Below are 26,805 nucleotides of genomic sequence, written 5' to 3' on the forward strand. Positions count from 1 at the left end.
TTTTTAGTAGCACCGAGTTGCCAATAGATGGCGCCACCATTTCTTCTAAACATTGACAGGTGACAGTTTATCCACAAATTACGAGAAGAAATTAATTAAGAGGAATCATTTGTGAACTGTTATGGTTGCGTCTTCGATTTTAGAAACCCTAAGCTTGCGTTTTATGTTTTGTTTAAGTATAGTTTACGTATATAAAGAATGTTTCAATTTCGTTTACGTTAGTAGTAGTGCCAGTAGTGAGTGCATAATTTCACGCAAATTATAGTGAATATTACATTCAGATTTATTTGCGAACGTAACTGATAGCATTATCTTTCAGATATATGCTCGTGGAGTGGTAATTAGTAACGTGAAAAATTAAAATTAATTATTTCCCTTATATGGTTATAGAGCGTTTAGTTCCACCGGTTTGCGACAACACGGCGCTAGTGTTTCTTACCCCGTAAAACAGAGAATTTTCATTTGCGAAATTCCTAATTCAAATTCAAATTCATTTGCGAAAAAACCTAATTTAGCGAAATGATTGGTGAACTTTTGTTATTGTATTACCCTTAGCTTTCTTTTCATACCCCATTTCTTAATTATAAAAATGCAGAAACAAGTATTTTTATAATCAATTGGTACCATCGAACTACCGCTAGATGGCGCCACCATGTCCATTTTGTGACATTTCGCACTAATTACGAGAAAAACCTAATTAAGAGGAATAATTTGCAAACTTTTTTATATGACTCCGAAAAATTAGGCTCCCCGCTTTCTTTCTATGTGTATTTTGTCCTAGAGAAACGTGTGTGTAAAAAGTTGAATTTTTTTTTCAATAGATCGAAGGATGTCCTTGTCGCACACTATTGCTTTCCTTGTCTAGCGTCATTAGACAAGGAGAGCACTAGCGTGCGACAAGGACAGACATATAGGCGCGATAGACAAGGAGAGCGATATCGTGGGACAAGGACAGACACATCTGTGCGTTAGACAAGGAGAGCCGCAGCATGCGATAAGGACAGACATATTCGCGCGATAGACAAAGAGGGCAAGCAGCGTATGATAAAGACAACAATATAAATTAGTTTCGGCACCTATCCTAAGGGTGATCCACACGGTGCGTGCTTAATTTATCTTTTTTACATTCGTTCTTGTAATGGAATAAACCTATATTTTAATGAACAAATTTATGTATATTGTCAATATTTTACAAAATCGTCTGAAAAAATCTTTGGAATTATTATAAAGACTAAATAGAATTTTATTAAATTCATATTGGTTAAATTCATGCTAGTGAATAAATTTTGTCTTGTTAAAATCTGTCCGTTATTAAAGTTTTGATTTTCTAAACAAATTACAAAAGTTTTTGATTAATAACAAATGAATGTTTAGTTTTTAAATAATAAATTATGTGATTGTTATCTGTTCCACTGAAAATAAATTATATATTCAATTTCCTATTTGTTGAAATCAACTTAAGTTTAAATTAAAATATTCAAGTTTAAATATACAAATTTAGATTGTTTTGAAGTTTCATAATTTTTTAAATAAAGAATAAAATATAAATTCATGAAATGAAATGATTAATTTCATTTATTTCGTTTACAAGGTTTCATTTTTTAAGAAAGTTTTCAAACGTCGGTTTGTTTCATCTTCTGCTATATCTTGTCGTATCTAAAAAATTCATATAATAATTTATGAATATAATTCTTATTATAGATGAGATTTTGTTATAGAAGAGGAATATTTAAACAACCTTTGCGAGCAAAGGACCAGTTAATTTATCTGGAACTACGATGTTATCCTCTATTTTTTCTTCATCTGTGATATTTGTATTTGAAAATGTCGCGCCTCGGGTCAGAACTTTGATACTATCACGCGAAAGAACTGGAGCAATTAGTGCAGCAAGTGGTACGTTTTCATCAATTAAACCTAGGTAAAATGCCGAGAAATAAATTACAGATATCGCGAATTTTAAAATACTAATTTAAACAGGATAAGACCTTGATTATTAATTTTCTTGGTCTTAAGAGAGGCACACATTTGTCCTACTAAGATTCTCTGAGTGTTGGTCATTCTTTGCAATATTACATGATTTGCGTCTAAATGACCGAGATCCCGGGCAGTGTTCCAAGACTGCAACCACATGGAATAGGGAAAATATTCGTTATCAGATCTCTCCCTTTTGAATATTTCAGAGTTCGAGATGCCGTTGCAATCATTTTTTCTCTGTTTGCCCTTTTTTCACGATGGCCTTACTTTGGAATTCGAAGTACGTTTGGCGAGAACATTTCCTGAAATTCTCAGTTGGTCGGCTGCTTTTATCTTCGAGGTTTTCCTGAGGCTGTTTCCACACTTTGTCACCGAGAATTGCATAACATTATCTTCTTTCGACTTGTTGCGTGCGGACATACTATTGCTACAGCCTTTATTCTCACTCCAGCGAGAATAATTTTTCAAGTTCGCTATTTTTATACTTTTTTTCTTTTCAACTTTTCCCCTATTTGGATTCGAAGATCTCGCACTGGTATTTCTATTCTGTTCAAGTTTCTTGTTATCGAGAAAAATGTTATTTCGTATCTCGGCAATCAGAGCATCCAGAGATGGAAGTGACGGCATTTCCAGAGTCAACGCGATTATTTCCTTTTCTAGAATTCCTTCGAATCGAAGATCTATCTCATCCATCATTGTTGCCAGTGAAACTACGAAACTTTCCGGGGATGAGACCAACGATTGACCCAATAGTGATTGTATAAAACTTTGTATTTCCGGACGCAATAGCATCTTATTTATCTCTTCTGTATCTCTTGCAGTGTCGATTATTTTTTTTGATTTTTCAGGATTCACGCGTTCAAGAACTTCAAATACAGTTTGCACTAATGCTTGGAGCTGATAATTCACAAGAATCGGTACAATTTGATATTCTTTGTTTCTAAGCTCAATATATTTAATTGGTGCGTTTAAATAAATACGTTTTCTACATTTTGTCATCATCTCTGGATACAATGTGGCTGAAAGCTGAGAATTAATGGATTGTCGACTGTCAAACATGCTATAGAAAGGAGACTTGATGCTGGAAGTTTTCGAAGGTATTTCTTTCATCGCTCTAATGCTGGATTTTATAGTAATAAGATCTTTAGGTATAGTATCCTGATTTTTTCTTGGTTTTGACTTTAACATAGTAATTCCCTGGTCAAATTTGAACAAGGATCCAAACGTGGACCTTCTCGAAGGACTATGTGATTTCGAAATCCAATTTCTAGTCGATAAGTTCGTAGTTGTTTTACTTAAAGTATCGTCGTCGTCGTCGAGACGAAAAGACAAATTGTTCTCATTAAATTTGTTCAATTCCATATTAGAGCCAGCATATCTTCTTTTAGCTACACCTTCGGCAAGGGCTTGTTTAATTCGCAGTTCGTGAGATGCTCCAAGTAAGGAGTAGACATGAGGAGAAATTGCGGGCATTTTATCGATGCCATGCAACATTATTCTCTGCGCGTTTTTGGCATTAGACGATACAGCTTTTTCAAAATCTGCGTTTTTTTTCATATATTGTTTATACTTTTCTTCGAATTCGTACATCACCTGATCATCTAAAATCTTCTTCCGTGGATCTTCGTGGAGTTTTGTGTTTAATGAAATTACTTGAGTATCCACCACGTAACACGGTATGACGTTGTTCCACGCGCCAGAAAAATGTTTGTTCTTAGCTTCAAACATTCATAAGTAAATATAGATAAAATTTTAAAATATTCGATCTTAGTTTCAAAAAGATAAAAATATCTAATATATATAAGTTATAGAATTATCAAGTAAGCGTTGTTTAATTTTATTTACAGAGAATTGTACCTTTCTCCAATAAGGACGAAATCGGTTTGATACTGGAGCCGTCATTGTCTTTCCATTTCGTACTGTGAGCAGTCAGCAGGTGGAGACAAAGAACTTTATCAGGATCTACTTCGCCCTTAGTGAATACTATTGAGCGCACAAACTCGTAGGAATCTTTCGGCGCCTGTTCCTGCTCGATTGTCTGACCACTTTTTTTTATGGCGCCCGTGCAATGGTAGCAAAAGCCAGGATTGTGAGTTTCGTACATGCGCACATTAATAGCCTACGCGTCAATTACTGTGCCCGCAATTAGATTGAAACGATGAATCGCGTTTCTGCTAATTGTGCGTGCAGAAATACACGGTGTTAATCTTTAGTCTAGAGTAATCTAATCTATAGTCAAATCGTGAAACGTTACGATCGGAACTCTGCGAACTAATACTCTTTCAATGTTATATAGACTCTATATAACCATATGTAACTCTTCGAATATTCTTGTGGAAACTTATTTTGAATATACAATATTATATGTGCTATACAAAATTATTACGGCGATGAAATTTAAAATAAATCTGAAAATATATATATAGAAGTTATAAAGTATTTATTATAAATATATACTTCACATAAACCATTAAATTATTTAAACAGTTATCAATTATATCAATAAATCTCAATATTTCACGGTGCTAAATTATTAATTATCTACGTTTAAGGCAACTATTCATATAGTCTTTTTACCAAGTGTATATTTGTAACGAACGCTTTTTAGCTTGTATATTATATACATATGTACATTTTCAGATTGGTTTCAAATTTTAAGAGTATAATGGTGATAATTGTATCTTATTACAGAGCTAATGAAATCTTAAGCATCTACATATGTTTACAAAAAGTGTTCGAATAGTTTCATGAGAGAGTATTACATAAAATCATTCAAAAAAACGAAAATGAAACCGTGTTGATGAACGTTTTTATGTGCTGTTTCTAAGAGAGCTTACGTTTGATCCAAAGGACGGCTGCCATGCTTCCAGATTCTTGTGACGCGATCGAAATCGGTGCCTCGCAGTCTCTATCATCCTCAAGTCTGACCTCTCCACCTTCTCGAGTTTCACAAGTTCTTGCGCCAGCCTTTGACGGCTAATCTCATTTTGCTTAGCAAGCTTGTTTTGCAGCATTGTGTTGGATTTTATGGTCGTCGCACTTATGATTCTACGTTTCGAGAAATTTTGTACGTCAGACAAATTGATAGTAGAGATGAAAGAGAAAAAAGTCAGAGGTAAAATAGTTCTGCTTTTCTTTCGTTTTCCTTGATTCTCTAGAAATCTGAATATAAATGCGCTTCACTTCATATTGGATAATATTTCTATTTACTCGTTCTTGCGATTTCCTCTGACTTTTGACTAATTAAGCTTGAAATTCTAATAAGATTAATCGAGATAAGGATGTTTTTTATTTTTATATTTCATTTTGAAAATTGTTTAAATAATCAAGTATCTGACACTTTTCTTAGATCTGAAATCTTTGTTACTATGTGTGATCTTGTTTTAGATTGAATTCATGGCATGCTATAACTTATACGTTTAGAGAGACGATAGCCTACTGAAAAGCCTAAACATTTAGTTAATTGTAAATCAGCCTGTTATGTAACGTATTTGAATACTTGGCACAAAAACGAACTTTCTTATAGGCTTTTATTATTTATTTATAGGCCAAGGAATTTATTTACCACGAATAAGACTATATTGTAACGGAGACTATATATTAAGCGTAAACATGCCAATTCTAAACGATTACTTTTCTTTGATTTCTTGTCAACGATAATCGTATTCTCTGTTGAGTATTCAGTCTTTAATACCATCGTGTATTTATGTATGTATGTATGTACGTCATGATAGCAATGGCTTTCATGCATTTGAAAACTATTCTTTAGTCCTGCATAAGGTATGATTTATGTACGTAGATCAATTCCTATAGATAATTCCTACAGATCATCGGCGATATCGATTTGTCCTCGCGTGTATTGATCGACACGCTTCATGAATACTACAGAATTGAGTTTCGTAATTGATCTGCGCACAATCAGTCGTTGCATCGACTTTCAAAAGTTGCTGGCTTTCGAAAATTTCACTATTTTTATCTAGATAGACGGTAGGCTAATTAAGAGAAAATATGTCACGTATTTTGTTTGGAATTTGAAATTTCATTAAAATAAAATTATTCTTTAATTACATTTGTATGTAAGTTGTATTGAAATAACGAATTACTAATGTTTATGTACTTGTGAGATGTTTAAATTGTTTATATTTGAAGATCAGAGAAAAAGAAAGCGATAAATATATTTTTATTGAGTTTCTGATTGTAATGTCACTTTATGATTAAGCAGGAGAATAAAACAATTTGTTAGGTTCAAAGAGCAGTTTTTTTTAAAGATAGTTTATAACAAAGACAAATATAGTGTGGATTTTAATTTATCAAGGCAATTATTTCCGTAATTATTCATTATTCAAGAAAATGATAATTTAATCAATTTAAGATAAATATTGTTCTCATCTTTTCTTGTCTTTTATATGATTTTACAAAAATTAAAGTTAAAATATTAATTAATAATTTTTTGATGTACATAAATTGGTATCTTTTTATGGAGAATGCTGAGTGATTGATTAATGCCTAGAAAATATATGATTTTATTTAGAAAAAAGGATAATCTTAAGATCTCAGAAACGCTTTCACATAGATAAATCTGTTTCTCTCGATACAGAGCAAGTTTTATTTCAAACATTTTTTAAAAATAATGAATAGTTGTGGAGATAATTGCATGGAAGAATTAAAATGAGACATTCTGTATAGTTTAGATAAGCAATATTTTAATAATATAACGAATAATATTTAGCTTTAAAATCAAATATAGAAATGATTCTGTTATATACTCATATAACTTCATCAATTATTTTCGAGGCTTGCATTTTCAATAACTATACTTATTGCATTTTTGATAAATACTTATTAAAATATTTATTCTAACCATCGAATAAATGTTAACATAAAGAAAATCCACATAAATGGAGCAATCATATTTTCTTTTTCTGTGGTTTTCAGTTGTAATAATCATTCGTAGGTTATATGTATAACAATCGATCGGGAAAATCTCGATTTTATCGATAAAAAAATACACGAATAGTAGAAGAAAAGAATTCGAAAATAATAAATAGTGTCCTGTAATTGGTAGACGGAACGAATACGGCAACGCTGATTGGTCAAACGGTTATTAAGATTGGTTGAGATCGATCGTGCGCGCGTCGGTTACATCAGTTTCCGATGATGGAGCGTGCGTGTCGGTTACCGTCCGATTTTGAGATTACGCGTTTTGTTTACGCAGATTTGTTCGGTAGGGTAGAAGCAAATGCACGACGAGAGTGACGAGGAGGCGCGACGCGGTTAGGAAGGCCGGCTGTGTGACGGGCCGCGTGGTAGGAGGTTGCTGCGATTCAATTTCAGTCGAAGCGCGCCAGGCAGACCGAGCGCCAGCGAGAACCGGCTGCTCTGTTTTCTGTACCTCGTGCTTTGCTTTTTTTTCGAATACCGTCGAATCTTCCAGTGTACGCACGCATCATACTGTATCGCTTTTCGCTTCGTTCAATCATCGTGTACGATACGCATGCATGAGACTAGGACGCACGTACGTACGTAACCAGTATAAGGGAGATGTGGTAGTAAGCGTAAAGGTGTGTGTGCATGTGACTGAGAGCGGCCCCCCAGCATCGGAGCAAGTGTTTACGTCGTCGTGCATATAACCCAATGTGAGCGACCGTTGCTCCAAAGCCAGTATAAACCCTTGTGCGTTTTCGAACGTGTTCGAAAAAGTCGATACATCAATGACCCAGTTTTGTTTCGAAGGAATGTCGAGTGACGGGGTACGCGGGAGTGATCTTTGACATCGAATCATATCGAATCGTATCGAATCGAATCGAATCGTATTGTATCGTATCGCGTAGTTGATGGCGTCGAATCTGTGAAGTCTGTTGACAACTATTTCAACAGAACGTGTTCGTTCATTTTGCCGAATCAACAACACACTTGGAAAAAGTTTTCGAAAACAAACTGGCATATAGAGCGCCGACGATTGACTCGTTATTATCGGTGTGTCGCGAAAGGTGTATTTGTTGATGCTGAAAGAACGCTCGATAAGAACAAGTTTGGACATGAACAGTCGAATGATTCTTACGTATCATACGCGCAGTTCACGATCGTGTGTATAGTGGAGAGTTCTGACGATTCGCCGATAGACATTCGCCGCGTTACAAGCGTGTAATCCTTGTGCGACCACGTGACACACGGGATGCGACTGTTACCGACATGAGAAGACGGGGATAAGGAAGAAGGACGCACTTCTCTCTCAGAATGGAATTCGGAGGTTACAAAGGTACCGGTCCCCGTGTCAGGGTGCGACGACGCGCGGAATTAGGCAGACGGCTCACCAGGAGGCTATCTCTGGTCGCGAAAATGCCAGCTGCCATTCTTAGCAAAGCAAATCCACCTGAACCAAGGCCAGTCGAGATCACCGCCATCGCACCTGACAAGACACATCTCACTGTAAGTAAATTCTATTTTATTTATGATGAAATTTAATTATTATAAAATTTATTTATGATGAGATTTAATTATTATAAAATTTATTTATGATGAGATTTAATTATTATAAAATTTATTTATGATGAAATTTAATATAAAATTATAATTGAGTTTGTTAAAAGTCATATTGATCAACTCCAGTTTTTATGAAAACTCAAACTCAAACGAATGATTTTTTCTTACGAGTGTTAGTAGAACAATGTATGCACAACATTTTATATTTTATATCTCATGTCATTGAATTATATACGATCCACTTTGATTTATCTTCTTTCGTCTCTGCGGAAGTTTCATACTATTTTTCCAAAAAAATTTCTGGGATTTACTGATGAAATATTGTTCGTGGTGCATTTTTATGTCATTTATTGAGCCAAATTTTTTACTTCAGAGGTTCCATTTTATAAATGAAAGAAATAAATAATAAAATAATATAAAAATACATCTTTAACAATATTTCGCTAGCAAATTTTAGAAATTTTGCAAGTGGAGTTATGACGCTTCCAGAGAGACAGAGGAAGATAATAAATTCAATTCAATAATATAACGTAAAACATAAAATATCGGCCACACATTATTCATTAATAAAACGAAAGAAACCTAATATATTTGTCGTAAGAAGATGACATAAGAAATAGCAAAATCTTAAAGAATAATGCCTGTGACGTTGAATTTATGGAGTCGATCAATATCGGATTCTGAGCGACTCAATTAATCGTTGTAAGCAGTTCGATCGTTATAAGAAGGAGAAACAAAAAATATATTTCCTTTAAAGACGAATTATAATTGTTTTTTCTTAAATGAAATATACAAAATATATGGACAATCGCGTCATCTTAGATTCGTGTTTACGAATTCGTTTACTTGGTATTTGGCTTGCGGGTCACACGCGCCGATCCATTCCGTGCGATATTTTAGCAAAGAGTTCGTGAACGATCGGTTCGGTATCGCGTTGAGGCCCGATTGTTTGGAACTGTGTCGCGTATCTCCGTCGTAGCATCGTGGAAAAGCTCGAACCTATATTCGAGCGACGCGGATTCCGTGGTAGAAATCGAAACCCACCGCGTTAGCGTAGGGTTCGAACGATTAATGTACCAACATGTACACCGTGCACCGGCTACAAAGTGCCGTACATTCTATACAGGAGTAAGAGGCGTTACCTTCGGTATTTAAGCGGTCTATAGAAACGTTGCACGTCATTCTCCTCTCGCGTGTTCGTACACGTTTGCTTTTGCCTCTTTCTCTGTGTGTACATAGTCTTTCTATGACTTTTGTTATTATACATGTGTGATAGTCGGCGAGTAACGTTTATTACAGAGCCGCGCAGAGGTTTCGCTTAATTGTTTCCGATAGAATCAATAAATGTTTGGATTCTGGTTCGATCGTGTATTTACAATGTTCCGATTAGTAGAATGTATACATTGTGCAAAAGTAAGATGTGTTGTGTCGAATGGTTAGGCTTTTGCTTCGTTAGTTAACTACTGTTATTTCACAAAAAAAAAAAAAAAAAAAACGAGTGAAACAAGTGAAAAGATGAAAACCAAGTGAAATTTTACGATCATTTTACTACACAAATAAATTTTATAATCAAATTTAAGTTGTAGTTTATTTGTAAAATAAAATAGTTGTTTGTAAAATTTTACAAATAACAAATTTTACAGTTACATTAAATTTTACAAATTTGCGAATTTGAGTATCTTATTCGAACCAGAATTGTTAAATTATGCAAGGGAAGAATGTATAACATACATTCTATTGTGCTTGCCAATACATTAATATCATTAATTTATAAATTATTATGTAAAATTCAAAATATAAATTACGAATAAATTATGTATTATATATTTATATCTCATTCACACTCAATAAAAGTGCGAAAGGATTTTTCTTAGAAACACATCTTTCTCGATAACTGACCAGATAAAATCCCTCTCCGTAGCCAGAGTTAGCAAAGAATTACTATACAATTTTTGATTCACAACCGCTTTTTCCTTCGTTGTTTGATAGTCTCAAAGATGTAGCTCGTTACAAAGATCGAAATCTATACGCGCTTCTTCAAATAATCATTGTTCCCTCTTCTTCATTTTTTACCACGGGTACTCAATCGTATATGGGAAAAGAAATATTCTCAGCTTCCGAATGTAACGTTTAAATATACATACGTATAGCATATGGTTGTTCGCGCGTGCGTATGTCAGAGCTCACGAAAAGAAAAGTGAAGGCGTCATTATGTACATACGTATGCACGGTGGCGTTCCTTGAACCCCACCGACTTCTACACGTAATCGTCGTAAGAAAGAAAGTGCGCAACGTGATATCGATAGCAGTACTTTCTACAGGCGAACAAAATGCACTTTGTCCTCGTTCGAACTTTTACAAATGGTTCACGTTCGCGATCTATCGATCTCACAACTGACCTGTTTGATATAATGCGTGAATATAACCGAGTATCGCCGATTTCATCTTTCGCTGCGATTATTTACATTATTACATTTCTTTTTCTAAAGAATATAGATCAGATTTAATTTCGCTAAATATTTAATAAAAATTTTATCTAAAATATCTTTCTCATCTAATACATTTGTTTTCATTACCGTGTGTATCTATTTTGGATTAAAAAAATTAAACCTAGGCGGAACATTATTTTTTTGATTAAATATTGGAAGAATTTTGTACGTGTGCAGTGTGCATTTACAAATTTTTCCCTAAAAGTATAAAAATCCGTAATCCAGTTCTTAATTTATCTCATTTCTTCAATTTGAGATACATTTTTCGATTTAAATTTAAGTTATGAAATTGGAATAATTATTCTATTATTCTTGTCAATTTTTTTCAATTTCTTAGATAGTAATGCATTTTAGTAATCAAAAGTGAGACTAACAGCATCGTAGAATTTATGTTCTAATTTACTTTCAAATGAAAATTAGCTCTTCGTCACGGTTCCACAATCTCGTGATTTAATTAGACATAATTTTTCTGCGATATAATTACAAATACACTCGCAGCAATACGTGTAGTATAATAAACATTTTATTAAAGAGAATTAAAAAGCATTAAAGATGTTAAAATGTTCCTTTGTTTTGCTGGATAGAAAGAACAATGGAGAAGGGAACTGCCCTTCAATTTCAGATCTCAAATAATTTCTACAAACTTTTGCAATATATTTCTATACCGACGGCTAAGTTACATATTTCAAAGCGAAATGTAGCAAAAATTTTGAACGTCCATGTACTTTTGAACGCGGGTGTATCTATATCGTAGCTCCGACATATATTGCTCGCGACACGCATACTTCTGGAGTTCTAGCTACCGATTGCACACTAGATACCAATCGTTTAGACCGGAATGATAATTTTTCAATTTTTACGCGACAACGTACGTACGTACGTATGTATGTATGTACGTACGGCTGATTGCACAAAGCAATCGCACGTGGCCACGCGTAACACGTAGCCACGGTTGCATCGTGCGGATAACTGTTATTTCAAACGAGCTTTCGTGCCGTTTACCTATAAACAGAAAACCCTAATTAAATGCTAATGCGGCGTAGAGAAGTATTTTCGCCGTTTCGATCGAACAATCTCGTGTCTCGAGACGCGTTTCTCGGGATTTACGATCTAATTGCCGGATAATTTGTAGCCCCGATTCTTACCGAATGAATAACCCCTTTCCGTTGTCTCGTTAAACCACCGATATAACATTCCTCCCCTTCAATTCACCTTTCCTACTATATTTATTACGAATTTTCTTCTTTTTCGTTTTCTCACTGTCGTCGAAAGATTTACACGTCGTTACCGAACGAACGTTGCAATTATATCGTCCGCAGCGTTTTACGATACTGCGGCTGGCTCGGTTGTTTCATCTCAATGGTCATCGCATTATATAAGATCGCGGTTACAAGCGATTGTGTCTGTATATGTGTATCTATAGGTTAGAAAATCTTTCGAAGGAAAACGCTTGGTTGACTCGTTTCGCCGGCGACAGTAAAATCGTACAGAACCGCCGATAAATTTCGCTCCGTTTTTTCTGCTCGTTCGCGGTCTCCATCGTATCTTGAAATATCGCCGCTTTGAACGCACCGTGCTCGCTGATTACTTTGGAAAATTGTGCGGTGATTTATTGTATGAATCAAACGAGACTGGGTATAATCGCTCTGGAAGCCAGACAGATTGAATCAACGTCATTTCCCATTATACAAATATAGATTTCACGCACCGCTTTCTCCGCGCAATTTCTTACGAATTACTTTGTCGAATTGGAAATAATTAACGGCCAAACATCCGGGGATTGGTGACTTTCCGTGACAGAAACTCTGTATCTGTTGTTTGAGAAAGATACAGTAGGATTGCATGTGAAGACGAGATTTGTGGAATTGTAAATTTTGATGGTTTCCAATACGTGATTCTTAATACTGTTAATTCCGGTTCATGATTCTTAAAACAGAGGGACGAAAGGGGCTTTGTGATTCATTCGTATTCTTCGTATTCGTCAAATTTAAGAAATGTTCGACTAACGAAGAAAACGCAATGATAAATCGATCCAGACCTAGTTATTTAATATACACAATAGAATTCACATAATGGTCCTCCGAAAACCTTCTTTGTACATATATTTACGAAATTGAAGATTCTCTATTATTTCATTCGATTATATTCGTTCATCTATCATCGAAAGAATGTAGCGCGATAAATTAACTTTCTATCTAAATTTTTAAAAGCTATATGTAAGCTTATCTTATTTATTTCCACCATTCCTTTTAAGAATATTTCATATACCCTTTCTTAGGCATCGGTAGAAAATAATTGGCTAGTACACTGAAGCAAAATCTTGAATCCCTCCATTTGAAAAACCTTCAACATTGATTATAATCCTGCTTCAATTAACATACTTCGCAAGATGAACCGGTCTATATATAAATATTCCTTACGACCAATAAAATGTACATTGCCATAAAATGTCTCGTGACCCCGAATTTATCGATGTACATATGTACGTGCATATCGGTCATCGGTGACCATCGCGTTTCTCGTTTCGATCGGCACGTGAGCACCCGTTTAAAGGTCACCGACACTTAGTAGAGTGCGAAATTCACTTTCGACTTCGAAGATCGAGGAACTGTGGCGATGATCGATCCCGGCACCGACGAAACCACCGTCGTTCCACCATCTCCAACGAAACGGAGAAAGTGGCGCTCGTATTGGTCGGGTATCCTCGTATTTAGCATAGAATCCTACGTTGAACATTGTCAGCGTACGGTCGTAGTCGATTGTTGTTTTATCGAGTCCCGCATTCTAGCAAATGCACCACGAGCAGGAAACAGACGAAACTGCTTTTGCTTTATCGTGTTGGTGTATCGGTTCGTTTGCCCTTGTATCTACTGTATTTTTTACCATGGATTGTATTGATCGTGGTGACTAATTCAACATTCACTGCGTTCGATTCGAACGTATTAGATTGGCGCATGTCAAATATCGTTTTATATAATTGAACTTTAATTGCACGTAGTTGTTTCAATCAAACTTGCGTGTCGTTCGAGATATCTTAGAAAGGAATTGTAATAATTTGTTCGTTTATGAATTTCTTTAAGATAATATGTGAATTAAAAAAGTTTAGGGATGAAATGAAATTTTTGTTCATAGTAGTTAACAGCTCCATTCGGGCATTAGTCTTTATCACTTTCCACTTTGTTAAATTTACATTTGTAGGAACTTTCAAGACATTTTTCCAAATTTAAGTTTCTGTGAGAAAATCACACGAATATTTTGATTGTGTGTTAATGTCACAGTCGTGAGGTTTCATATTTATTGTGAATTTTCTCAACGCGAGTCATAAAATTGATTATGATTTATTGTGATGGTTTATGGTTTATGATTTATTACGAATTTTCTGAACGTGATTTATTATATTGATACGTGATAAATTTCTCTTTCTTCAATATAGTTATAATTAACCATAAAATAGAATTTAATGGATAGCATTAACGCGTAAAAATCAAACTTTAATCGTTAATAAATAAACGTCGATGAATAAAATGTTAATTTCGTTTCGTGTAGAATGCACGAGTTAATTCGGATTTATCGAGAGAGAAATAAGTTATTTGTAATAAGAATATTCATTAATCTGCTTGGCTATCCACGATTTTTCAGATAAGTCGATGTAATTAGTAGGTGTTCGTTTGATTGCTGCATTAATTAAAATTTCGTTTCAATAAATGAAGTTGTACTGCATCCTAGACTTGGTTGCGGCAGTGGTTGCTCGAATTTTTTTTTTTTTAGGTCGGGAAATTAGGTTCGGACGAGAGATTTTTGAACTTGGGTAACACCGTCTGCACGAAGTAAAAGTTGAAAACACGAAATTTGTTGTATCGTGCTTCCTGGAATTCAAGAGTTCTCCGAATATGAATTTGGGTTAATCCGTAACCATAAATGTGAAAATATTTTTACTTCAATATAAATGTGTAATTGTAAAAATCATTGTGTCAATGTGTCAGCTAATATTCTACGAAGCTTTCTTCTATTCTGATTCCAATTTTTTTCATAATGTAAATTTACTCTGTTTTCTTCTTTTACTTTGTTTGCAATTGTCTTTATGGCATAGAACTACTTATGATTCAACTCTTGTAATGAATATTTAAATTAGAGTTAATTATGTTATACCTATTGATAAATTATGAACTGAAAGTTGCGGCAACTTGTTTTACGCTGGTTTCAATTTTACTTACTATGTAAAAATATTCTAACTTTATTTTTAAATGAATAATTTATATTAATGTTAATTACATATGTTACATATGTTGATAAATATTAACAGATTCGAGATAAGATTCAATCGATTTTTCAACCTCATAGGCAGAAAAGAAATATAGATATTTTTCTCTATTTGCATTTTTGGTTCGACGTGCTATTATGCTTTCGGTATTAATATATCATTAGTTTTCAGAACACGATTAAAACGACAAAAGAAAAAAAAATGTTTACATTATTTTAAATTATATTATGAGAGATGATACTATTTTTTAGGTATTATTTTTATTAATGGCTATCGCGTAACAAGAAATTCGGAAGTAGCGAAATTAATCACGTACTCTCTTTTCGTCTGACTCAATTGTCCCATCGAATGAACGAAAATATTCTCGAATTAGATCGCGATCGCTATATATCTCGTTTGATTTACCATTTATCCCACCGGGCCGATTTCATTTAGCTGCGTTCGATTTCATCCTCGCGTCACACAGTTATCAATTATCATCTATACACAGCAGATTTTCTTTGCCGTGTATGCGCGTCGTTCTCATTGTAGACTATAGTATGAGTCAACGTCAGTCAGAGACAAAGAACACCGGCGTAAAATATCGTTTTGCTATGGCAGAGACGTTTGTTGTTTCTGGCGTTGAATGCAATTTCCGGCATGTCTATTGAACTGGCCCATTTTCACAGTCTGCTCTGGTTTGATCTCTAAAGAGAATGCGATATCAATGCGAGTACGTACGTACTTAGGTAACGACTAGATTGCGGATTTTTATTCATTTTTCGGTAATTTTTTATTTCAAAAAATAAAACACGAAAGTTATATAATATAATTATATATAAAATTATATAAAAATATATAAAATTATAATTATAAAGTAGATATAATCTATTAAAAGTATAAGTGCACAATGTACACTAATTATATGAAAAATTGTGAGAGAATAATACAGTTATTGTAATAATTCGTATAATTTTTGTTCATTTAGAAAGCTTTGTTCATCAAAATTTACGTTGAAGTATATTACTTCAAAGTATCTCTGTGCAAGACATTTATTTTAACTTTTCTCCTGCAAAATCTACACATTCTTAAAATGCCAATCATTTTTCAAAAACGTGTGAGTTCGTGTGAATTGTGGTCCAAATTATAAGCGGTCAAAAAGTTGTAAAATTGACCATGAAATCTGACGCATTCAATCTGAGTATCTAATTCTAACGTAGATCAAAAACAAGCGTGTCGATAACACGAAACAATAATTTTTCAATCGGACATTCCTAGCGCGGAAAAATTTAAAATTGCACAAATTTTTTGATCAAACCTCGCATGTAGCAAACATAAAATAAATTCTTATTTAGTTTTACTCTAGTTGTATTAATAAAAACACTAAAATTTTAAATCTTAAATTTAATAACGTAAAGTATTAAAACATCTCGGAATCATAAATTTCCAAAAAACCAATACAAATCCGCAATTTAGTAGCAAGAATGCGGATGAAAATACGCGATGTACCAAAGATAAGTAGGCGACTAAGACGAACAAAATTTATTACCGTGTATTTTAAGTAAGCGACAGGTTAATTAAATTGTAAAAAAAAGTAAAGTAATATTTAAATCGGTCGCCATAGCCTTTTCTATTTTCGTTACTTGCTGTGTTTTACTTTCTCGAGTGCGTCTATCATTTGGCTCGCAACGTAACGAGAATTCCGAAAGTTGTACTTACATCTGGAGCGGATTGTTTCTAACTGTTTAAAACGATCACAGTGTCGTAATTAAGTGGACTCGAGTGGATTCATTCGTGAGATTGCGAATTTTAGATCTCATTCTGCTCTGATTGTCAGAGTCACGCAGTCATACTCTCGCTAATAATGTGACAGTCAGAACGCAGCCACGGTAAACAGTATTTTATCATGCTTGACTGCGACTGAGGACGGAGAGCACATGATATCTTCTGGAAAAATAATAAACATAAATTTATCACTCACAATTAGAACAAGTTGAAGACATTTTCTATTTTATTTTGACGATTTTTTCGGCTCGCGAATTATTTCTAAAAGACCTGTAACGATTTTGTTCTAAGAATTTTTCAATTTTACAATTAATAATTCTTATAATCCTAGGATAATGAAATTAATCGCGTGGAAAATGTTTTGACGTGAGAAATTTACATGCTATTAAAGTTTCATTTGAAAAAATAAACATAAAATTATCTAGAATTAGTCGTGCCACTTTAAAGTTTCTACCTGCGTATTTCCGCCCGAACGAAGGCTTGGACTAAAACGTTTCATAGGTATGGCGAACCTCAAAAAGTATCAGAGGTACGCGAATTAGGAGGAACAGCTCCTAAATAGAAGCGTTGTTAAGAAATTAGTGGAATTTGGTGAAATTCCTTGAGACGATAAGAATCCGACTCTACGAAAAACTCTCTAAAAGATTTTGTTGCCTGTACTTTCAGGAATTTGCAGCGTAACTTTTACGAAAATCAATAAAATGCTATCTCTTAACAGCTTTTAAGGTTCCATTCCCGTGTTCTCGCTTGTAAAATCTTAAGACGTTTTCCCGCCGTTCTCATAGAATGGACTCATTTCCTTTCCGATACGATCACAATCTTTACCTAACTTACCTAACTAACGTTTTAAGTTGTGTCCAAGTTAGAATCATTGTAGAATAATTACATTTATTTCTTGACTTATCTGATATTTCTTATGAACGCGATGAATAATTCGTTTACGTGGATTTTTCATTCGCGATCTCAGCCAGAAGATATATTTTTCTATAATTTTTGTTGAACTTACTATGGAATACATGATAATTCTGGAGTGAATGGGAATGAATAATCAATAGAAGCTTGAAAGTATAGCCTCTAGTTTTTTCATTATCGAGAAAATTAAATATTATCAAGTACACGTATTAATTTCAAGTTAATTCCTAGTCAAGTAAATTCAGATTTTATTTTTTCAAAAACGAGACTTTAAATGGAGAAATTTTATTTCATATTTATCGTTTATTTTCGTAGAAAGGACAAGCCGACAGCGAATAAAATTTATTTTGATTTCTTCGAATATTCATTATTATTTGTCTTTATAACGCATATCTATTTAGTACTTTTTCTTCTTTGAAAGTTCGATCAATTTTTCGTCAATGGAGTTAGTGGTTTGTGTCGTTGAGCTTAGAGATAAAACAGCGGCGCGTTAAAACGCGATTCGCTCGCGTGTTCTTCGTCGCCGAAGAGAAAAGTAGGTTGCATGTGACGTTTAGCTGGGATGATTCGAGAGAAGACTCGTCTGAATGAACTGAAAACCGCGTCTACGGCATTTTCAGGAAGTGATTCACTTCTCGCGAACCCCGCGGAGAGCTTTCACTCTTTGACTTACGTCACCTTCCAACAAGCTGATCGAAATTACTGCCAACGCGTTCTTTTGAATAATTACGAGGCAATGAACTCGATCGTGTTGCAGGATTGCTTTTTCAGAACATCGTCAATATTGGCTTCGTTCCCTAATTAGAGAGATATACAGATATTCATGCAAATTCGTATTTTGAATAAAAGTATTTTTTGACTATCAAATTACCTTCGATATTTTACATTTTTTTGTCCATTTCGTTATATTATACATCGTTGAATCTTTATTATATGAAGTTGTTCAGAATATGCAAAAATATAGAAAATATTTTATTTCCTTTTGTTTAATTGATTTTATAAAAATGTGAATCTACACAGCTATATGTGCAGTTTATTTGTTTAATATCTATACACCTCAGAAAATGTTTCTATGACCATATACATTGGTTAGTGTAATCTTAAATAAATAAAACAATCGTGATAGTCAGGTCTCTCTACAGTTTTAATGAAACGTCAAGGTGATTTATATCATACATGCAGATGCATTCGTAGAAAGTTTCTCTATAAGTATCCAAATACTTTCGTGACTGAGTATATATTCATTCGTATAAGAATTTTTGCAAATTACGCAGTTTTTAAGATTCCCAGTTAAATCGTGATAATGAAATAGAAATTTATTCCTCCCAGAGTCTATAATTAAGGGTCAAAGTTTCTTACACAACGAGTAGGGAAAAATTCTTCGTACGTTTTTCATCGTGTGTAAACGAGCAACAAGAAAAGTTTGCTTTTGCCATTCGCATGTCGGCGAAGCATGCATTCGAAACTTATTGTGAAACTGTCCATCGATGCGTACAGGAATATTCAAAGCTATCGACCAAACTGTCGAACATTCATCTGGCTTTTCTCGTAAATAATCGTTGCTTATAAATGTTAGCATCCTTGCGAATTATACTTAATGCGGCTGCTTGTGCAACGCGAATGTTTTTCAATTTCAACTTTATATAGTTTTTTTTTTTTTTAGGTGCGAGCCTCATTCCGTATAAATGACTCATTGCGCGTCTATGTACACGTGCTTCAAACGTCGCCGTGAAATGTCCGCGTAATAATGCAATTTCGGGAGCGTAATCTCCAGACAAATTATCGTCGTGGGTGAATTAACTTTGTGACAAACGCATAGTGAAAGTTTCAAGAACAAACGAAATGATAAGATTATTTCAAAGCTAGCCACTTGCGCAAACAAAATCGATTCACTGGGTAACAAAAGCGCGTACACATTCGAATCCGTGTGTGTTGCATACACTAGCATTTCTGAGTAGACTTTGGATCTTTATGCAGTTTCATATTTTTGTGAAGAGAATTAGAAAAAAAAAAGTTTTCAATATTTTATATTCTTGTCTTATTGTGTGCATTGTTTCGTATCCTTAGATTTTTCATAAACGTAGAAAATTCAGACTCTATTTATAAGTGTCCTGATATCTTGGTTAGTTTGTAATAACAGTATGTGAATTTTATCTTCTGATTTATGATTCCAAAAGAACCGATGTTGCATAAATGCAACGGTTCTATTTGCATTTTTTTCTATTCAATTCGTATAATTGAATTCTTCTTTTTTAAAACTGTAGTCATGAAAAGGAATTCGAACGATTTGCGCAATATTTTTTTTGTCACTAGACTTTACAATTTTATGAAATTTAAAGAAATTGAAATACCCATATATATATATATATATATATATATATATATATATATATATATATATGCAGGTCAATCGAAATAATATTTATAAAATATTATATCGTAATTAATAATTGTAAATATTAAGTAAAATTGTAAAATCTAGATGAATGAAATAATGATAAAAGAATAATTAAGTGAATTCTTTTCATGATTACAATGTCAAAAACGGATATTATAAATATTATATATCAATATTATTCGAAATATTTCTAAGTTAATCGAATCGTTCTAATATTACACGTGACAATTAATTAGAACAAAATCATGCTAATTTATATTTATAATTCTATAATATAATCCAATAAGAATTATCATTTGAATATCTCTGTTATTTTTGAAGAAATTTTATCGAAAGTTGTTCGGTATAAAAGTGGCCATAATGGTAGTAATAATATCTTTGTCTTTCCATTTTTTTTAAAATGGAATCGTATATTTTTTAATTCATCAATCGATATGGCTCGACATTTGCTATGAAAGAAATATTGACATACATATAAAATTTAATTCACATGATATTTTAATTTTAATTTTTGTAAAACAGAAACGACATTCTCCTCTTTCATATCATTCATACGATAGGTTTTATGAAAATAAAAAATTGCATAAAGATTTTGCGAATGGTGGTACGTTTCGTTCCATCGTTTGATCGCGTTGTCTTCAGTGAAAAGCTCAAAATGCCAGGATTATTTCGAAAAGGGAAATTGAGTTGCGCGTAATTCGATAAAGGAAGTCCGTTGTGGAAACGGATACTCCTATTCAGTGGAAGTTGTAAACGGCAAATGAATGACGTCAACCGAGTGACCGATATAGCTAAAACGACTTTACAGTACCTTGCGGTTATGGTGTTGCGCAACCGTCGACTAAGGTGGATTAACAGGCGTAAGGTTTCGTTGGATTTCTCGAATTCCTTTGACATCCGATGTCCCCGGAGACAAAATAATTTACGGCTTGCACACCCGTCGTCAATATCTTAATCATTTATTAAGAAACAGTAGCCGCGTGCTATCGGTCGTATGGAATTACGTGATAAGCAAGCGAATGTAAACTCCACGTGATTCCTGGGAATATGTGTGAGAAAGGTTTCGGAGCAAATGGGAATATTAGCTATCTCGTTGTGTTCTTCTCCTTTATTTCTTTTTTTTTTTTTTTTTTTTGATGTTACGTTTAAATTAAGATAATGAAGTTAAAATTACAAGTGATAAAAGAAACTATTAAATTTTCAATGGTTATTGAGCGATTTAATCCCCAATTGGAATTAATTTTGGAATTTTCAATTTGATTTAATTTTATTATCAGTCTTCGCGAGAAAGGATATAAAATATATGTCAGACAATATTCTTCTCTCTAAAACATATTTCAGTGTAATTAACAATTTCGATAATATTGTAATCTTAGGTGATTCAAGACACATAATTCTTAATTCGTTACTTCACGTAAATCCAATATGTGTTGTAATCTTTTACTTCGTGATTTAAACATTTTGTACGAAAGGAAAAAACGCTCTAACGCTTCTGAACAGGACTGTACGGGATTACGTAAGAAAGTACGCACGTCACGCCAGTGACCTTGCCTTGTGCGAACCATTTTATAATAATTGGACTTCGATTGATTTCAATACTGTACGCAACACGTTCATTTCCATGCCGGAGCACAAACGGACAAGGAAACTGATATTCAATTGAAATTTTGTTTCAAGTGCTCCATCGTTTCGCAATGTCGTTGCAGTCTGCGAATGCCTTTCGTTTTGTTGCCGGAGTAACGATGTTCCCAGGCGTCTAGCAATCGGTCGTAGTATCTCTCCACCTCGAAGAATTTGAAATACAAATAGGAACTGCTGGTGGGGAATAGTATCTCAAAGTTGTCGGCTTGACTGAGCTCGTCCTCGTAGCGGATGAGCTGCCTCAGATCGTCCTTCGTCAAATTCCGCAGGATTTCGTCCAGATACTCGTCACGAGTCTCCATCGCGTTGATCTCGTTCTGCTTCATTTTCTCGCGAAGATTCAAGGCCGTGCTGTACAATCTATAATTATGGGCGATCGAGTCGTATTTTTTGTTGCACGCATCGTTGCCTGAAATTTGCTCGTTCTTGGGAATTTGGTAGCCGGCCATATTTAATACGTCTTTCATCAGAGCACCCTGCAAAATAATAATAAAAAAAAAAAGATCAATACGTCAGACTATGCCGTTGATCACGCTTACGATATGCATGATTCAATCTGTGTGACCATAAATAATTTATTGCACATTCCCTTGACGGTTTTCGTGCATCATTGCGGAGGAATTTGTGGGTTCGATGTTAAATGTGAACGAATTATAATACTATTTTTATTTTATTAAAACTCAAGTGAAAAATCCCCAAGTATCCTGTAGCTTATGAACAAAAGTATGCACATGCACGCCCATGATCGCGGGTGGACATAATTATCTGCGAGCGTGATATCTCCTCGCGAGAAAGTTGGCATCACGATGGCGGACATTAAGTTCCAGTTAGCTCTTCGGCGAGCATCCATTTAAATCCTAGGTACCTTAATGGCGGTATCGAGTGGCGAGTCTGTCTGCAGCGACGGTAGAGTGTTAACTTCCAGTAACCACGGTCTTAAATTCTCGTCGAGGAGTACGTCGAACCCGTATAATTCGTAACAGGTGTAACTCGAGACGAGATTCTCTGAAATGGCCGCGTTCATGCTCGATTCCACGGATATGAAAGTCTTAACGATGATATCCTTGATCTGGCACCATAGGTCAGTGACGTCCACATTTTCCTGCCTCAGGTACGACCACAGACTCGCGAAGGACCATTTGTGTCCTTTGAACGAGTTCACTCTGTCGTTCATTATGTAAGCCGGATTCTGCTTGTTCACGCTGCTGTTCGTTAGGTGCATGTATTTGTCGTCCAAGTTCGCTCCACGAACGTATCTAGATATTCAGCATCGTTTTAACAGGGTAGAGAATTATTTTTCAGTCAGCGAAGTATTTTAACAAGGTATAGAATATTAGAGTTATTTGAGTTAGTAAGATTAATAGAGTACAGAATTATTTGAGTCAGTGAGATATTTTAATAAGATACAGAGTTATTTATTCAACATTATCATATTTTTTTTCACAATTTTTGAGCGAGATTGTACAAGTTTAATTTGCAAAATTAACGTTCGGTTGACCCAAATGACCAATTGCTCTACCATAACGCTTTGACTTTCATTATCAGTGAAAATCAATGAAATATCGTGTGAAATAAGTTAGGGTCGTCGAATTACCTGACCGAAGCGAAACGAACCAAGCCCTCTTTGTAGACATAAATTCTCATCGGGTTAATGCTTGTTAGGAGAACATAAATTCGCAGATCGAATTTCAAGCCGTTAATGAGTTTCGGCCTGCTGATATATCGTTGAATGATTACCGAGTGCCATTTTCGTATCTCCCACCATTGATTAACAATCTTGATACCCTGGCCACGACCCGCTGACGGCGGTTTAATTATCCACGTGGTGCCCATACCGTGCCTGTTCCACATGCCTTCGAATTTCTGCATTTCCTTCGGCAGTACGTACGTTTTTGGCATGAAGTTGTACTCCTGAACGAATTTTCGCGACATTTCACTCAGATGCGTCCACAATAAATCTTTGTTGCCGATACTTTGAGATCCTGGCATGTTATTTACCTGATTTTAACATAAATCTCGCTGAAACTGTCTCTTCGAAGTGGAAAATTTCGTTTATGGGAATTATATAAGCGTAATTGGGGAGCTTTTTGAAAATAGCTATGGAATCGAATGATGATTTAAGCAGATCTTATTGGAAATTTTAATTCCAGTTTTTTTTTTTTAATATTAGCTACGTTTATTACAATGGCTTTTAAAAACAATTCAGCTGTTTCATTGAAAAGTGAGTCTGGAAGCTGAAATATTATAATTATTAATTATAGAGTTGAATTTGATGGGAGAATTCTTTTAAATTAGAAAGTATTGCGCCCTCCATGATATTTTAAACATTTAAAACTTCCTTACAACAAATTTTGATGTTGTAAAGAGGAGACTTCAATTTTTAAAACTTTCAAGAATTTAATTACGAAAGAAAATTTTTTACTGTCCGTAAAAATGTACAAAATATTCGTGAGAGAGATTCTTCAAATATGGTTCTATTAAAAAAAAAAGAGAGATAAAATAATTCAAGTACACGTTCAACTGCAATAAATTACTTTCTCCTCGAAATAAAACAAGTTTTCTTTGAAATAGTTTTCGATATAATTAATGGCAATAAATTTATAGACTTTTTTTTAAAGAAAGTTTCTTAACCAATCTTTACCTTTTGAAAGTTTTTCATACTTCGATATTTCGCCGTATCTTTGCACGATAAGTTCCAAATGCCAGACCAATCGGTTTTTTCTTTATTCACCACCTGATATCCAGAGTTGATTAAGATCTTCATCAAAATCTGAGGCATGGACGTGGTAAATTTCCATTTCAGAAGTTGAGCGAAGTCTTTGGTCAGTGTCTTGGGTATGTGGTCGTGACTTTGGAAGAGAACGTACGGCGAGACGTAAGGGAAAAGACTTTTTCTGATCGGTAACGGCGAAACATCTCTAGTAGCCTTGTCTCCGTCGGCTCGTTCGTCGAAGATGAACGGTTGTGCCTCGATCTTCGATACAATGCTCTTGTTCTTCGTTAATTTCACCGATTGACGTCGTACAATGTCCGCGGATTTAGATTGGTTGTTGCGCAGCGCAACGTTGGCGACTGAACGAGCAGATTTCGTCCTCGAACGAAAGAAAGCTATTTCCGTGAGCTTTTCGTAGGTCAACCACTCCTCGTCGGAATCTGCGTTGAGGTTAATCACGCCGTTGGATGTGCTGGTGGTGGCGCATCGATTTGACTTGTCTTTGAATCTCCGTGGATTAGAGTCGCCGAGGTCAGCCTCCTGCATCGTGATACCAATACACTCGTAAATTTTGCGTTCATTATCGTGTCAGTGTCTCAGCTTCACTGGCAATTTCAACAAAACTCCATGATCAAACGTTCGTTTGGCCGGTGTGGGTTGAAGTTGCTCGCGATGATACTCGCATGCTCGATACTCGATGAACTTTATGAGACACACCCCGACTTGAGCTTGCTGGTAAAACCGGCGGACCGTGACGTGGCGCAGCATCGCCGAAAAATTCGATCCGTTCGAGCCTAATGCCTCTCGGAGACGCATTTAGAAGAACCGCGCTCTCCACTCTTGCTTTTTCCAGCGATTAGATTCGCGGAACGGGGGCGCAGAGGGGGACGTCGTCCATTAAATCAGTTTCTGTTCACCCAGTTCCTATCACCGGGCAGTGAACAATGCCGCGATTGATTCGACGGCTTTCCGCATTTGCGTGCTTGCCGTACGTTTATCTTACTCGGAAGAGTGCTCGAACGCGCGGTAAACACGCGGCCAGACATGCAGGGGGTTGGTTTATGCGCGTAACACGCGCTACATACAGTGAAAATGCACGTGGTTCTCTTTGAATGCGCATTCACGCACGGGATGACTTCTGGAATACAAAGTCGTATCTATCCTCTTCTCTCTCTCTTCTCGCTCGAATTTTGGAACTTTGAAATTTCGTTACTTGCAGGGAACAATTTTTAATTATTCTATGTACATATAATAGTATTTGTACTATAGGAATAAATAATATGTCGAATGATGAATGTACGAAATGAAGTTTAGATTGAAAATTTATTTATTTTAATGTCGGGAAGATTTTTTTTATATGTCCCATGCATTTTTGTACCTTAAAATTTCTCAATAAAAATTTGTAATTTAATTACGTGTGGATGTTAAGTGATTCAAAGTAAATTGTGTTTTTCAATAATTTAAAATAATTAAAATAATTTGTTTGATAAAAGTCAATCTTTAATTTACAAAATAAATCTTTCACGATAATTTAATTATCTGTTTTGAAAATTGCTTCATCTATTAACAATAGTTTGTATAAAAATCTAATCTAATTACAATGGACCTTAAATTTACAAGTTAAATGTATTCACATTGTACATTTCTTTGTAACATTATATTCCAACGTAGCTTGGAATTTCAAACACATATTGCACAATACAATTCATTTTACAATATGTAATATACTTTGACATATTCTAATAATCTTTTCGTAGTATAAAATCTTTTCTTCGTGATATTATATGCTAACATGGTATACGTATTCTACAACATAGTATATATAGTCTATAATATATAATATTACAAACTATAATATATAATATAAATTAATATATTCCTTTTTTCGCAACACTTATAAATAAATCCCCCCTAGTTCAAGTATTTGACTCGAAAAGGCACCTATACGTTTACTTCAACTAATCCAATCCCTCGGAAACCGTCCGCGGATAAGGTTTAATCCCGCGAAGTAAGAGAAGGAGGGAAAAGATTGGTAGCCAAGGCGGATTCCCGATAGACGGGCAAATATGCCTATCGTTCTCCATAGATCTCCCGTCTGGACTCTAATGGCGATGCTGCCCGATGCTAATTTGATTCCCGTGTAGCGCAATCACGGGCCTGATTGTCGATG

At 34.7% G+C, this 26,805-nt stretch overlaps 3 protein-coding genes across 4 annotated transcripts in view; 2 read left to right on the forward strand and 1 right to left on the reverse strand.

The window, feature by feature from the left end:
* The first annotated feature begins 869 nt into the window (after positions 1–869).
* LOC122532371 lies at positions 870–4,353 on the forward strand. Of its 2 annotated transcripts, XM_043661104.1 has the most exons (6): positions 870–1,099; positions 1,702–1,893; positions 2,635–2,732; positions 2,823–2,891; positions 3,001–3,071; positions 3,822–4,353. In XM_043661104.1, the coding sequence occupies exons 2-6, from the start codon at positions 1,779–1,781 to the stop codon at positions 3,859–3,861; spliced, it is 393 nt and encodes a 130-aa protein (XP_043517039.1). In that variant the 5' UTR covers positions 870–1,099; positions 1,702–1,778; the 3' UTR covers positions 3,862–4,353. The 2 variants fall into 2 exon arrangements, 1 of the variants encoding a protein (XP_043517039.1); XR_006307485.1 differs by lacking the exon at positions 2,635–2,732 and having other exon boundaries at positions 2,823–3,071.
* Positions 4,354–7,089: 2,736 nt separating this feature from the next.
* The window catches only part of LOC122532363, a 78,577-nt gene continuing 58,861 nt past the window's right edge, over positions 7,090–26,805 (forward strand). The window contains exon 1 of the mRNA XM_043661087.1: positions 7,090–8,403. Within this exon, the coding sequence (XP_043517022.1) occupies positions 8,212–8,403 (192 nt within the window). The 5' untranslated portion in view covers positions 7,090–8,211. The remainder of the gene's footprint in view (positions 8,404–26,805) is intronic.
* On the reverse strand, positions 21,612–25,818 carry LOC122532364 (tubulin polyglutamylase TTLL4-like). The gene is made up of 4 exons (XM_043661088.1): positions 24,564–25,818; positions 23,517–23,920; positions 22,788–23,178; positions 21,612–22,398 (listed from the first exon to the last, which is right to left on the reverse strand). The coding sequence occupies exons 1-4, from the start codon at positions 25,179–25,181 to the stop codon at positions 21,937–21,939; spliced, it is 1,875 nt and encodes a 624-aa protein (XP_043517023.1). The 5' UTR covers positions 25,182–25,818; the 3' UTR covers positions 21,612–21,936.

Source organism: Frieseomelitta varia, unplaced genomic scaffold, assembly GCF_011392965.1.
Source record: "Frieseomelitta varia isolate USP_RPSP 00005682 unplaced genomic scaffold, Fvar_1.2 scaffold_451, whole genome shotgun sequence".
In the NCBI taxonomy this organism is placed as follows: Eukaryota; Metazoa; Arthropoda; class Insecta; order Hymenoptera; family Apidae; genus Frieseomelitta; species Frieseomelitta varia.